Source organism: Oncorhynchus keta, chromosome 21, assembly GCF_023373465.1.
Source record: "Oncorhynchus keta strain PuntledgeMale-10-30-2019 chromosome 21, Oket_V2, whole genome shotgun sequence".
NCBI classification, from domain to species: Eukaryota; Metazoa; Chordata; class Actinopteri; order Salmoniformes; family Salmonidae; genus Oncorhynchus; species Oncorhynchus keta.
The window spans coordinates 44326539-44341655 of record NC_068441.1 but is presented as its reverse complement, the minus strand read 5'-3'; the positions used below and the strand labels follow the sequence as shown (position 1 = coordinate 44341655).

At 44.3% G+C, this 15117-nt stretch overlaps 1 protein-coding gene across 4 annotated transcripts in view; it reads left to right on the top strand.

Annotated features, from left to right (window-relative positions):
• LOC118400604 (N-terminal EF-hand calcium-binding protein 1-like) overlaps nt 1–3489 on the top strand; it is an 83614-nt gene extending 80125 nt beyond the window's left edge. For all 4 annotated transcript variants that reach the window (XM_052473998.1, XM_052473997.1, XM_035797605.2 and 1 more), the window contains 2 exons: nt 1625–1716; nt 2431–3489. In XM_052473998.1, the coding sequence (XP_052329958.1) occupies nt 1625–1716; nt 2431–2459 (121 nt within the window). In that variant the 3' untranslated portion in view covers nt 2460–3489. The remainder of the gene's footprint in view (nt 1–1624; nt 1717–2430) is intronic.
• The last annotated feature ends 11628 nt before the right edge of the window (nt 3490–15117 follow it).

The following is a 15117-nucleotide window of genomic DNA, read 5'->3' as shown; positions in this document are numbered from 1 at the left end:
TCAGGGTTGATTTAAACACACCAACCTGTTTCTCAGGGTTCATTTAAACACACTCAACCTGTTTCTCAGGGTTGATTTAAACACACCAACCTGTTTCCTGATTTTGTTTCTCAGGGTTGATTTAAACACACGCAACCTGTTTCTCAGGGTTGATTTAAACACACGCAACCTGTTTCTCAGGGTTGATTTAAACACACCAACCTGTTTCTCAGGGTTGATTTAAACACACGCAACCTGTTTCTCAGGGTTGATTTAAACACACGCAACCTGTTTCAGGGTTGATTTTTAAACACACGCAACCTGTTTCTCAGGGTTGATTTAAACACACGCAACCTGTTTCTCAGGGTTGATTTAAACACACCAACCTGTTTCTCAGGGTTGATTTAAACACACGCAACCTGTTTCTCAGGGTTGATTTAAACACACGCAACCTGTTTCTGAGGGTTGATTTTTAAACACACGCAACCTGTTTCTCAGGGTTGATTTTTAAACACACAACCTGTTTCTCAGGGTTGATTTAAACACACGCAACCTGTTTCTCAGGGTTGATTTCAACCTGTTTCTGAGGGTTGATTTAAACACACCAACCTGTTTCTCAGGGTTGATTTAAACACACCAACCTGTTTCTCAGGGTTGATTTAAACACACCAACCTGTTTCTCAGGGTTGATTTAAACACACCAACCTGTTTCTCAGGGTTGATTTAAACACACCAACCTGTTTCTCAGGGTTGATTTAAACACACCAACCTGTTTCTCAGTTGTTGATTTAAACACACCAACCTGTTTCTCAGGGTTGATTTAAACACACGCAACCTGTTTCTCAGGGTTGATTTAAACACACGCAACCTGTTTCTCAGGGTTGATTTAAACACACCAACCTGTTTCTCAGGGTTGATTTAAACACACGCAACCTGTTTCTCAGGGGATTTAAACACACGCAACCTGTTTCTCATTTAAACACACCAACCTGTTTCTCAGGGTTGATTTAAACACACCAACCTGTTTCTCAGGGTTGATTTAAACACACCAACCTGTTTCTCAGGGTTGATTTAAACACACCAACCTGTTTCTCAGGGTTGATTTAAACACACTCAACCTGTTTCTCAGGGTTGTCACAACCTGTTTCTCAGGGTTGATTTTAACCTGTTTCTCAGGGTTGATTTAAACACACCAACCTGTTTCTCAGGGTTGATTTAAACACACCAACCTGTTTCTCAGGGTTGATTTTTAAACACACTCAACCTGTTTCTCAGGGTTGATTTAAACACACGCAACCTGTTTCTCAGGGTTGATTTAAACACACCAACCTGTTTCTCAGGGTTGATTTAAACACACGCAACCTGTTTCTCAGGGTTGATTTAAACACACCAATATGTACAGTGTAGATCAGACTGACACAGTCATATTTGTTCAACATCTTAACATTCAGTATGATTACATTCTAATTCTCATAAATACATGTGCAAAGAGACTAGGAATATCAGTCCAAATATATTAGTTGTATTGTGTAATGTGGTTTACTAACCAAGCCATTCTCCTATTGGACATGAATAATAATGGTGATTATGTCTTACTGTCATGTCACAAGTCTATTGATTGTTGCTGTGTTCTTGTCCTCCCTAGCTACCTGCAGTCCGATGCCAGTAAGAATTTCCAGCGCTGTGTCATTGATATGCTGGAGGATCCCAAGCTTGTGTCTACCATGCTGCTCCCAGGTGTGTGTGTGTGTGTTACAATCTATACCTTCCTATAATCAAGATGCTGCTGGAAGGGGTGTTGGAGGGCCAGTAGGAGGCACTCTTTCCTCTGGTCTAAAAAAATGTCCCAGTGTTTGGGGACACTGCCCTGTGTAGGGTGCGATCTTTCGGATGGGATGTTAAATGGGTGTCCTGACTCTCTGAGGTCATTAAAGATCCCATGGCACTTATTGTAAGAGTAGGGGTGTTAATGTTAGTACAGTGTCACTTGTGTTTTCTTGAAAATGTATGCTTTGAACATTATTGCTCACCCCCCCCCCACCCAAAAAAAAAAAACCATTCACATTTCAAATGTAAAATGTTGCATTGAGGCAAATGCATAATTTCACACTGGTCTTTGAGCGATTTGCATTGGCTTAAAAAAATACAAAATTATGATTTTGAGATAGCAGTTTAAGCCATCCAAAAGGGAACACTACTTACCTTTTATGGATACGTATCAGAAAGCAGACCTGGGTTCAAATACCATTTCAAATCCTTCAAATACTTTTAGCACCCGCCTAGCCCGCCTAGAGAGCCAGGGATTTGCAAATATTCTATTGGTTACTACATTGTGCCAGGCAAGCTCAATCAAGCCCAGCAAAAGTATTTTTAACCCAGATTTGCTAGAAATGACATGTTATTTACCCATTTATCCCCAGCTCAAGTAGAACTCCTCTCTTTTCCCCCTAGCATCCTGGTGGATCATGACTAACAACTAGCAACAGACCACAGAACACCATATCTCCCGCTCACCCCCAAACACACAACACAACCCCCAAGACAAGAGATTCAAAAGGCATCCAAGTATTTCTGTGCGCACACAGAACACTGCGTTACTACAGCATCGTTCTACAACACATTTGTTATGTACCGTTAACTAATACTGGTCATTACTATAATGTGCTGTTTCTCAACAACAAAAAGGGGGTGAGGAAAAGCAGCCAAATGTATAGACATGAAAGCGATTCTTTGCATTGTAAAAGCCAATGGCGACGCTTTTGAAGCTCTCACTCCGAATCCATGCTAGAATCGATCACGTGGCTTGAATCAAACGATTCCAGTTTAGCATTTTCATTCCTGACAGCAATAGAGACTCATCATACAGTTACTGCAATGTGATACCCTACATGCTTTTTGATGACTACTTGCTATAACTTGCTTACACTTAAGTAGAATTTGAAGAGAACGACTGGAGCTCGCTGTTTAAAATGCATGCAGACCAGCGTTTGACCAAGCCTCAGAAATGAGTTGCTTTGCATTCTCAATGCGTAACCTACAGATAACTTATTTCCTTAGATAGGAACCAATATGTGATGTGTTTCAAATGCTGAATGGTTCCTACTCTAGTTGAGGGGGGTAGTTGCACCCTGCTGCTGTCTTATTGTTATATAAGCGACCCCTTGCAATGGGATCCTTCTATTGTTAGGTTTACTAGTGGTTTGAGTTACGTTGCTTGTCTTTAAAGGAGTTTGTCCCAGATAATTGACCTTTTTTAAAGAAAGTATGTATCTATTAAGCCTATAGAGGAGGGAGGATACTTTGCAATGAGATTTCTTTGTGTGTCACCTTCTCAATACATAGCTATCATAGGATGGTACTTTTCCCCTTATTTTTCCATAGTTGACTTTATTTAAGAGAATCAGTCATGTGCAGATGGATGTGTTGTCATTGTGCTTTTGTTGTTAATGAAGTATCTTTTCCATGTAGAAATTCAACATATTCACTTTAATAAAAGTTAATGGCCAGTCAGCTTACTCGACTCTGTTTTGAATGTATAAGTGTACAGGTAAGAACACAAAAAGGTTCTTCAAAGAGTTCTCTCATGGGCATGGGCATAAAACGCTTTTTTTCTTCGTGTGTACTGTCAATGAAATGTTATTACTTCAAACCTATTCACTACAAAGTATTTTAAGTCCACTATATCTGCAAAAGATAACACATTTATCAATTTAATTTCATGAGGTTTTGGCTTGCGTCGAGCAAAGCACTTTCTTCCTATTTTGTAGACTTCTCGACTAAAAAAATGATTCATCTTAGCCCCATGAATAATGGTTTCTCAGACACGGGTGACAAGACAGCGAAAGAACTCCCTTTGCATAGAAATGAGGATGGCTGGGAAAGAGCTCAACAAAACCCCCTGTCTCTACTTGACAGTGAAATTAGTGTAAGTGTCTCTCTGTTGCAATCATCGTCAAGTGCTTGATGCTGAGAGGCGGTGTGGTTGAGTCCAATATATGGTATATGGAGAGAGGCTTGAGGAGATCGATTGAGCGCAAACCTGTAGGACCGGTTTCCCGGACACAGATTAAGAATGTTCAATAGAGATTCTCCATTCTATGTGCTTTTTACTCCATCCGTCCCGTAGAGATACGATATGACGAGGTGCTTTTTACTCCATCCGTCCCGTAGAGATACGATACGACGAGGTGCTTTTTACTCCATCCGTCCCGTAGAGATACGATACGACGAGGTGCTTTTTACTCCATCCGTCCCGTAGAGATACGATATGACGAGGTGCTTTTTACGCCATCCGTCCCGTAGAGATACGATATGACGAGGTGCTTTTTACTCCATCCGTCCCGTAGAGATACGATATGACGAGGTGCTTTTTACTCCATCCGTCCCGTAGAGATACGATACTAGGAGGTGCTTTTACTCCATCCGTCCCGTAGAGATACGATATGACGAGGTGCTTTTTACTCCATCCGTCCCGTAGAGATACGATATGACGAGGTGCTTTTTACTCCATCCGTCCCGTAGAGATACGATACTAGGAGGTGCTTTTACTCCATCCGTCCCGTAGAGATACGATATGACGAGGTGCTTTTTACTCCATCCGTCCCGTAGAGATACGATACTAGGAGGTGCTTTTTACTCCATCCGTCCCGTAGATACGATATGACGAGGTGCTTTTACTCCATCCGTCCCGTAGAGATACGATACTTCGAGGTGCTTTTTACTCCATCTGTCCCGTAGAGATACGATATGACGAGGTGCTTTTTACTCCATCCGTCCCGTAGAGATACGATACGACGAGGTGCTTTTTACTCCATCCGTCCCGTAGAGATACGATATGACGAGGTGCTTTTTACTCCATCCGTCCCGTAGAGATACGATATGACGAGGTGCTTTTTACTCCATCCGTCCCGTAGAGATACGATACTTCGAGGTGCTTTTTACTCCATCCGTCCCGTAGAGATACGATACGACGAGGTGCTTTTTACTCCATCCGTCCCATAGAGATACGATACTACGAGGTGCTTTTTACTCCATCCGTCCCGTAGAGATACGATACTACGAGGTGCTTTTTACTCCATCCGTCCCGTAGAGATACGATACTACGAGGTGCTTTTTACTCCATCTGTCCCGTAGAGATACGATACTACGAGGTGCTTTTTACTCCATCTGTCCCGTAGAGATACGATACTACGAGGTGCTTTTTACTCCATCCGTCCCGTAGAGATACGATATGACGAGGTGCTTTTTACTCCATCCATCCCGTTGAGAGATACGAGGTGCTTTTTACTCCATCCGTCCCGTTGAGAGATACGAGGTGCTTTTTACTCCATCCGTCCCGTAGAGAGATACGATACTACGAGGTGCTTTTTACTCCATCCGTCCCGTAGAGATACGAAACTACGAGGGACGGGTTTGTTTTTTCATCTTCTTAGGATTAGGCTCATTGTGTGCATACCTTTGCTCGGATCGTGTGTGTGTGTGTGTGTGTGTGTGTGTGTGTGTGTGTGTGTGTGTGTGTGTGTGTGTGTGTGTGTGTGTGTGTGTGTGTGTGTGTGTGTGTGTGTGTGTGTGTGTGTGTGTGTGTGTGTGTGTGTGTGTGTGTGTGTGTGTGTGTGTGTAACAGTATTCTTGTGGTGAAGTAGAGGCGGACCGAAACGCAGTATGGTTATATTGATTCATGTTTAATAAAAAAAGAAACACGAACACTACAAAACAATAAACGTGGAAAACCAAAAACAGCCCTATCTGGTGCAAAACACAGAGTCAGGAACAATCACCCACAAACACACAGTGAAACCCAGGCTACCTAAGTATGATTCTCAATCAGAGACAACTAATGACACCTGCCTCTAAGAACCATACTAGGCCGAAACATAGAAATAACCCAAAACATAGAAAAACAAAACAGACTGCCCACCCAACTCACGCCCTGACCATACTAAAATAAATACAAATCAAAGGAAATAAAGGTCAGAACGTGACAGTACCCCCCCAAAGGCGCGGACTCCGGCCGCAAAACCTTAACCTATAGGGGAGGGTCTGGGTGGGCGTCTGTCCGCGGTGGCGGCTCTAGCGCGGGACGCGGACCCCACTTCACCATTGTCTTAGTCCGCCTTATTGTCTGCTTCCGTGGCCTCCTAACCACGGGGACCCCTCTAAATGACCCCACTGGACAGAGGGGCGGAAGCTCTGGACAGAGGGGCGGAAGCTCTGGACAGAGGGGCGGAAGCTCTGGACAGAGGGGCGGAAGCTCTGGACTGAGGGGCGGAAGCTCTGGACTGAGGGGCGGAAGCTCTGGACTGAGGGGCGGAAGCTCTGGACTGAGGGGCGGAAGCTCTGGACTGAGGGGCAGGGGCTCTTGGCTGAGGGGCTCTGGCGGCCCCTGGCTGACTGGCTGTCCCTGGCTGACTGTCGGCACTGGCGGCCCCTGGCTGACTGGCGGCACAAATGGCCCCTGGCTGACTGGCGGCACTGGCGGCCCCTGGCTGACTGGCGGCACTGGCGGCCCCTGGCTGACTGGCGGCCCCTGGCTGACTGGCGGCCCCTGGCTGACTGGCGGCCCCTGGCGGCGCTGGGCAGATGGGCGGCACAGGCGGCGCTGGGCAGACGGGTGGCTCAGGCGGCGCTGGGCAGACGGGTGGCTCAGGCGGCGCTGGGCATACGGGTGGCTCAGGCGGCGCTGGGCAGACGGATGGCTCAGATGGCGCTGGGCAGACGGGAGGTTCAGATGGCGCTGGGCAGACGGGAGGCTCAGATGGCGCTGGGCAGACGGGAGGCTCAGATGGCGCTGGGCAGACGGGAAGCTCAGATGGCGATGGACAGACAGGAAGCTCCGGCAACGCTGTGCAGACGGGAAGCTCCGGCAACGCTGTGCAGACTGGAAGCTCCGGCAACGCTGGGCAGACGGGAAGCTCCGGCAACGCTGGAGAGGAACGCTCTGACAGCGCTGGACTGAGTAGCTCTGGCGCCTCTGGACTGAGGGGCGGGAGCTCTGGTAGCGCCGAACAGGCGGGAGACTCCGGCTGCGCTGGAGAGGAGGAAGGCTCTGGCAGCGCTGGAGAGGAGGAAGGCTCCGGCAGCGCTGGAGAGGTGGGAGCCTCTGTAAGGATGAGCCGGAGAGACAGCCTGGTGCGGGGGGCTGCTACTGGAGGGCTGGTGCGTTGAGGTGGTGACGGATAGACCGGACCGTGCAGGCGCACTGGAGCTCTTGAGCACCGAGCCTGCCCAACCTTACCCGGTTGAATGGTCGCCCTGCCAGTGCGGCGAGGTGGAATAGCCCGCACTGGGCTATGCAGGCGAACCGGGGACACCGTGCGCAAGGCTGGTGCCATGTAAGCCGGCCCAAGGAGACACACTGGAGACCAGATGCGTAGAGCCGGCTTCATGGCACTTGGCTCGATGCCCACTCTAGCCCGGCCGATACGCGGAGCTGGTATGTACCGCACCGGGCTATGCACCCGCACTGGGGACACCGTGCGCTCCACAGCATAACACGGTGCCTGCCCGGTCTCTCTCGCCCCCCGGTAAGCACAGGAAGTTGGCGCAGGTCTCCTACCTGGCTTCGCCACACTTCCTGCGTGCCACCCCCCAACACATTTTTGGGGCTGCCTCTCGGGCTTCCTTGCCAGCCAGGTTCCCTCATATCGCCGGCTCCTCTCTCCGGCTGCCTCTGCTCTCCTAGCTGCCTCCACCTGTTCCCATGGAAGGCGATCCTTTCCCGCCAGGATCTCCTCCCAGGTGTAGCAACCCTTGCCGTCCAATACATCGTCCCATGTCCATTCCTCCTTGCGCCGCTGTTGCTGTTGCCCGTTACCACGCCGCTTGGTCCTGTTGTGGTGGTTGATTCTGTAACGGTATTCCTGTGGTGAAGTAGAGGCGGACCGAAACGCAGTATGGTTATATTGATTCATGTTTAATAAAAAAAGAAACACGAACACTACAAAACAATAAACGTGGAAAACCAAAAACAGCCCTATCTGGTGCAAAACACAGAGACAGGAACAATCACCCACAAACACACAGTGAAACCCAGGCTACCTAAGTATGATTCTCAATCAGAGACAACTAATGACACCTGCCTCTGATTGAGAACCATACTAGGCCAAAACATAGAAATAACCCAAAACATAGAAAAACAAACAGACTGCCCACCCAACTCACGCCCTGACCATACTAAAATAAATACAAAACAAAGGAAATAAAGGTCAGAACGTGACTGTGTGTGTGTGTGTGTGTGTGTGTGTGTGTGTGTGTGTGTGTGTGTGTAACAGTATTCTTGTGGTGAACTAGAGGCGGACCAAAATGCAGCATGGTTATATTGATTCATGTTTAATAAAAAAAGAAACACGAACACTACAAAACAATAAACGTGGAAAACCAAAAACAGCCCTATCTGGTGCAAAACACAGAGACAGGAACAATCACCCACAAACACACAGTGAAACCCAGGCTACCTAAGTATGATTCTCAATCAGAGACAACTAATGACACCTGCCTCTGATTGAGAACCATACTAGGCCAAAACATAGAAATAACCCAAAACATAGAAAAACAAACAGACTGCCCACCCAACTCACGCCCTGACCATACTAAAATAAATACAAAACAAAGGAAATAAAGGTCAGAACGTGTGTGTGTGTGTGTGTGTGTGTGTGTGTGTGTGTGTGTGTGTGTGTGTGTGTGTGTGTGTGTGTGTGTGTGTGTGTGTGTGTGTGTGTGTGTGTGTGTGTGTGTGAGAGAGAGAAGTAAGATCATAATGTTAGAAACCTATGCTGCAAAACATAGTAGCTATGGATTTGGTGAAAAATCTTTGACCTGTGGTAATGACCAGGTATATTATCTAATTAATGTGGTATTAAGGTTCCTGACACAAGAACAAACCAGTTGATCAGAACATCAGAAATTGCTATCTGTCTAGACAAAAAAAGACACGTTTTTTGTTAGTGTATTTTGCCTTCTGTAGGGCAGTATTGGTCATTCAGAATGCAGTTTGCCCTTCGATATCGTGATGTTGCTCCACAATAACCTGTAGAGTGTAGTTAATCAAGTCCCTTACATTTCCTCTACATAACAGGTTAATCCTACACAATCATAACTAGCATTTCTGTACTTTAAATTCTACACTTACAATGTCAATCATGTGTACTACATCAGTTGGATCTGTCAGCTTGGGTTGTGTATTTTGAGTCCTAGCCAACGGTCGGGATCGACTGTTATTAACACCCAATCTTACCAAAATGTATGTGGGAGGTGCGTGACAACCAGTAGGTAGTGAGATACTTCCTTGGTTCCGAGTGTCATCTGGGGAGTCGTTCCCAGTGGAAATCTAAACGTTTTCAGCACAAGGGGATGGCAGTTAGCTGTTTTCGAAATTTCATTGAACATTTCCAAACTGATTGCAGATTTTTCTGACCAGGTTGCCAGTCTGGCCTCAACCATAGTGCTGTTTAGGCACATGCCCCCTATCAGAGGAGGGTGGTAAGTGTCGGCTGGTGAGTCACCCAAGCCACACAGGAAAACCTCATGTTCAGTTTAGTTCCGAGTTGAACTCACCTTGTCATTTGCCACCAATGGCGGTCTCATGGCCAAGTTCACCGGGTTTGCGTCAGATGCTGACATCGAACCCACATCGTTGCACAATGTATGGCAGGTAGCCTTGGAAGAATGCGGTGAAGTCAACGGAGTTGGCATAGATATTTGTGACCAGATTTGATTGGTTTTCCAATCCATTAGTGGAACCAAACGGTCAATTTAATCCATCCCAATCAGCATCCGTTCAATTTCAATGCTAGTCACTGATTGGAGGTAGATCAGTGACATGCTTTCGAAGTTGAGTTGAAGTAGGAGACGCTAGGTTAGGGGCGAGGTAGCTTGCATGAAGCCTTGAAGATTCGTATCGCTATGTTCTGTTTTTAACCAACGTTTTGGAGGGTCCACTGCCCTTTTTAGTTCATCCAGCAAGGTTTCCGATATGAGGGAAATTGTTAAACCTGACTCTATCAGAGCGTGACAGGTCAAACAGTCCTCCAGGACTGTTCTGAGGTATTGCCTGTTTGAGTTGTTTTTTTCTCGTCATATCCCCAACAAAATGGAGTAGGTTGGGAGAACGGAGCGGTTTGTAATCTGTGTTGATTTCCAAGACAGATAAATCCCCTACGTGACCCAGTGGGTCCTCTATCGGAATAGGAGAGGAATCATCTGTTGCAAAGCTGCTTATCTTGTGCATCTCCACATCCGTATCCAAGTCTGTAAACAAAACCTGCGGGCTTGTGTCTAGAACAAGCGGTTCCTGGACAGGGATTTGAGTGGGGGCGGGGGTAATAGAAATGTTTGAGTCCTCTCGAATTGCATGAGTTTCGGCGGACTTAGTTTCTAACGATTTTACTCCTAGTCATGATGACTTATCCTTGTCCTCCTTCTCAGATTTTTTACGATGCAGTACATCAGAGCTTCTAGATCTTTTCAGTTAGCGTTTAGATCATTGTTGAACTCTTTGTTGCCCTTGTTACGCTTGTTTCCCTTAGGTCCTGACCCTTTGTGAGAGTTAGGCGCAGGGGCATGTCGGCTAGGTTGATCTCTATGGGACCTGTTAAATTGGGGACGTTCATCGTAGCTATTGTTATGGCGGTGGATGTCGGGGTGGTTGTTACTTGGTAGCCACCCCCTTTGATCGTCATCTTTTACCGCACATATCCCCGATGCAGCACCTTCTAATTCGAGTGATGGTTCACGCCTAAGCTCGAAAGTCGAGGTGTCTGGCCTGCTTTTGATGCTTTCAAAGCGGTGCTTGCAAGTTCTCGGAGCATTGAGATTGGCAACCCAACGTGGGCAGTAGGGACCAAGTAGTTAATAATGAAGTTGGGAGACATGTTTGACAGGAAAAGTTGTTTAAATGGCAATAGATCTTCCATTCCGGTTTCAGTGAGCATGCCAAAGTAAGCTGAACAAAGCCGGTAATAGAAGGCTTGTGGAGGTTCATTTTGAGCTTGTCTGATATTGTTAGCCAACGAGCTATCGTGTTTGCGAGTCGCAGAACCGCCACCAAGTGCCGGGGAGCATCTGCACTCTACCGTGGGGAATTGTGGGTCGAATGTCCAAGAGGAAAAGTCAAGCTGTGGTTATGTTGGCGAGGAGGCCCCAATTCACTGTGGGCCGAATGGCCAAGAGAAAGAGGCTGAAATCTCCTGTCATCTACATTCCCTCGGTCTCTGAGTTCCGGATGTGAGCTTGGTTGCTTGGTTTGGTTGTCCCGCGATAGTACGTGACTGTTCTGGAGTTCCTCCAGATGATACCTAAGGGTGGTGTTCTGCTACATCACAGAGTCCACCTGGGAGTTGAGGGTGTTTATTTATTTATTTATTTCTACCTTGCTCCGCTCGGCCTCATACTTATCTGTTATGGTTTGCAGTGAGAGGTCTCGAGTCTGGAGTGAGAGAACCAGTGATGCGATGTCCTCCTTTTGTTTAGAGGTCACCTTTTCCAACTTTCTCACCTGGTCTTTCTCATCCTTTATTAAATCAGCGACTTCAATGAGTTCTGCTATTTTGTCCTCCAACTTGGTCATTGTGTTCATTAACTTCTTGACGCACCCATCGCGTTAGCGGGATCATTTTCATCAACACCCACTGAATTGCAGCGCGCCAAATTAAATTACTAAAAATATTTAATTTTCATGAAATCACAAGTGCAATATAACAAAACACAGCTTAGCTTGTTGTTAATCGACCTGGCGTGTCAGATTTAAATACAGCTTTTCGGCAAAAGCATAACAAGCGTTTATGTAAGAACATCTCTCTCAGTAGACAAAATATTACAAACACTAGCAGCCAAGAAGATTGGTCCCGAAAGTCAGAAAAGCAATAAATTAAATCGCTTACCTTTGATGATCTTTGGATGTTTGCACTCACGAGACTCCCAGTTACACAATAAATGTTCCTTTTGTTCCATAAAGATTATTTTTATATCCAAAATACCTCCAATTGTTTGGCGCGTTATGTTCAGAAATCCACAGGCTCGAGCCGTCACGAAATTGCAGAAGAAAATGTCCAAATAGTATCCGTAATGTCCACAGAAACATGTCAAACGTTTTTTATAATCAATCCTCAGGTTGTTTTTAAAATATATAATCGATAATATATCAACCAGGACTGTAGCTTTTTCAGTAGGAGAGGGAGAGACAATGGCTGCCCCACTCTGTTGCGCAAGCAAAACTCTGTGAACACCCAGCTATCCACTGACGCGATGTGATCTTTCTCACTCATTTTTCAAAATAAAAGCCTGAAACTATGTCTAAAGACTGTTGACACCTTGGGGAAGCCATAAAATGAATCTGGTTGATATCCCTTTAAATGGAGGCAAGGCATCCAATGGAACAGCGAGCTTTCAGGAAAAACAGAACTTTCCGGTTGGATTTTCTATCCTAATCTGACAATTATATGCATTTTCTAGTTTCTGGGCCTGAGAAATAGGCTGTTTCAAATGGGTACGTTTTTTTTTTTGTTGCCTAAAACGAAAATCCTGCCCCCTACACTCAGGAAGTTAACTGATCGTCTTTGGTCTGCAGCTTTTGGAATAGAGCATTATTGTTTTGTGTGGTTTCATTCACAACTGCTTGCAGGGCATCAAGTTGCTCGCCCCAGTTTCTAGCTAGCTTGTCAGATTAATCTAGTTTTGTGTGGACTTCATTGTATTTAGTTTTGGCTAAAACAAGTTGTTCCTTTAGAATACGGACTTGGTCAAGAGTTTGTTTGCGTTCTTTATTATAAGTGTTAGCCAGATCTTCTAATTGATCTGCCCTCACACACAGTTCCTCGTCTAGCAGTAGCTTGTCCTTTTCGGCTTTCGATGCCAGCTCCCTGGTTCTCTCCACCTGTGCCTTGAATTCCCCAGCTTCCTGCTCATGCAATGTGTATATGTATCTTGCTACACAATTGGTATGGAATTAACCCAACAGTGCGGCCTAGTCCTATCTTAGATTCCTCACAGGGGGCACCTATGTCATGACTTTGTATTAGTTAATGTGACGACTGTTGCTCATCGAATGATTAAAAGTTTCTAATTGCGTGATTATCTGAATCAAGCAATTATTAACTCATTAAGAGCAGCATATTCAACAACAATACATTTATTCATACAACTCAACAAGATGAATAAAATCAAATGCGTCTTTGTTCTCTGACTATTCTCGTTTCTATGACTACATGTATTCGGTTTCATACCTGGCAACAAAATGGCACATCCACAGATGTCCCGAAAACGGTTGTCTCATGATTAAAAGAGTTGCCTCTTGATTAATAGAGTTGAGTCGTGATTAAAGCAGTTGCCTCGTGACTAAAATTGGGTTTTGAAATAAACCTACTCCATTTTTGTTTACATTTTAGTCATTTAGCAGAAGCTCTTATCCAGAGCAACTTACAGAAGCAGTTCGGGATAAGTGCCTTGCTCAAGGACAAGACTCAAGTAAACTATATGGTTGCACCTCATCTGGTTCTCAGTCACATTTCCTAATGAGGAGGATTAAAACCAAGGCTAAATCGGTTCAGCCACTCTCTAAATCGATGTCTATACATTTTAAATCCAGATTTGTACAATTTTCCATAGAATGGGCCGTGCTGCACAGTTTATAATAAATATTCAGAAATAAAACATGAATAAAGAGAAGAACCGGTAAGAAAATGCATGAATAAAATACACACCTAACATAACAGTATGAATACAATTCACACCTAGCATAACAGTATGAATAAAATACACACCTAACATAACAGTATGAATAAAATACACACCTAACATAACAGTATGAATAAAATACACACCTATCATAACAGTATGAATAAAATACACACCTAACATAACAGTATGAATAAAATACACACCTAACATAACAGTAGGAATAAAATACACACCTAACATAACAGTAGGAATAAAATACACACCTAACATAACAGTATGAATAAAATACACACCTAACATAACAGTAGGAATAAAATACACACCTAACATAACAGCATGAATAAAATACACACCTAACATAACAGGATGAATAAAATTCACACCTAACATAACAGTATGAATAAAATACACACCTAACATAACAGTATGAATAAAATACACACCTAACATAACAGTATGAATAAAATACACACCTAACATAACAGTATGAATAAAATACACACCTAACATAACAGTATGAATAAAATACACAATTCCTAACATAACAGTATGAATAAAATTCACACCTAACATAACAGTATGAATAAAATACACACCTAACATAACAAAATGAATAAAATACACACTTATTCACATAACAGTATGAATAAAATACACACTTCTGAAAAACAGTTGTAAACTCGAGGAGACCAATACATATTGAAGTGTTCGAAAGGATGGTGTAAATAAGGCCATGGGGAATAAACACATATAGAACAGATGAAATACAGATTCAAAGAAGGATAACATCTTACAGAAGATTAGGAATGTACATTTACTGTATGGGGAAAATAATGGTGTAAACGTAGGGTAGAATCTTATTTCCATTTTAAGGATTTGCCTTGTTCATATTGGAAGTTGGATGTGACTCAAATCCATATTTTTTTGCATTTCCGATTTGAATCTGTTCTTTTTCCAGCCAAAAAGCACATGAAATCTGACATTTTAAACCATATTTCAAACCCTCGTCATAGCTGGTTTTAGGTCATACCAATTTGATTCCTGGCCGTGTGACTTGTCTGAACAGTCATATCTGATTTATTTGCCCTCAAGTGGTTTTTAGACTGATATTTGACATACAGTATCTTGTTGCTTGCTAGCTACTCTGCTGACAGTTTTACAGGAACATGATTAGCTTGTTAATTGTTAACAAACAAATGAGTGAATGTGCTAGAAATCTGAACAGCTACCTAGCTAGCTAGTTGCCTGCCTTGGCCAAAATTACTTGTTTTGAAAGTTGGATCATCTTATCCTTTGAGGCTTTAAAAGTTTTCTTACACTATGATTTTGAACATTCAAAGAAACTGGGAAACATCCATGACAGGCGTTGTTAGCATGCTACATAACTTCTGAGTGATAGGAAGCAGGAGCACTACTACCAATCAGCCTACACCCCTGTGCACGCATACCTGTCGTTACTATGACAAT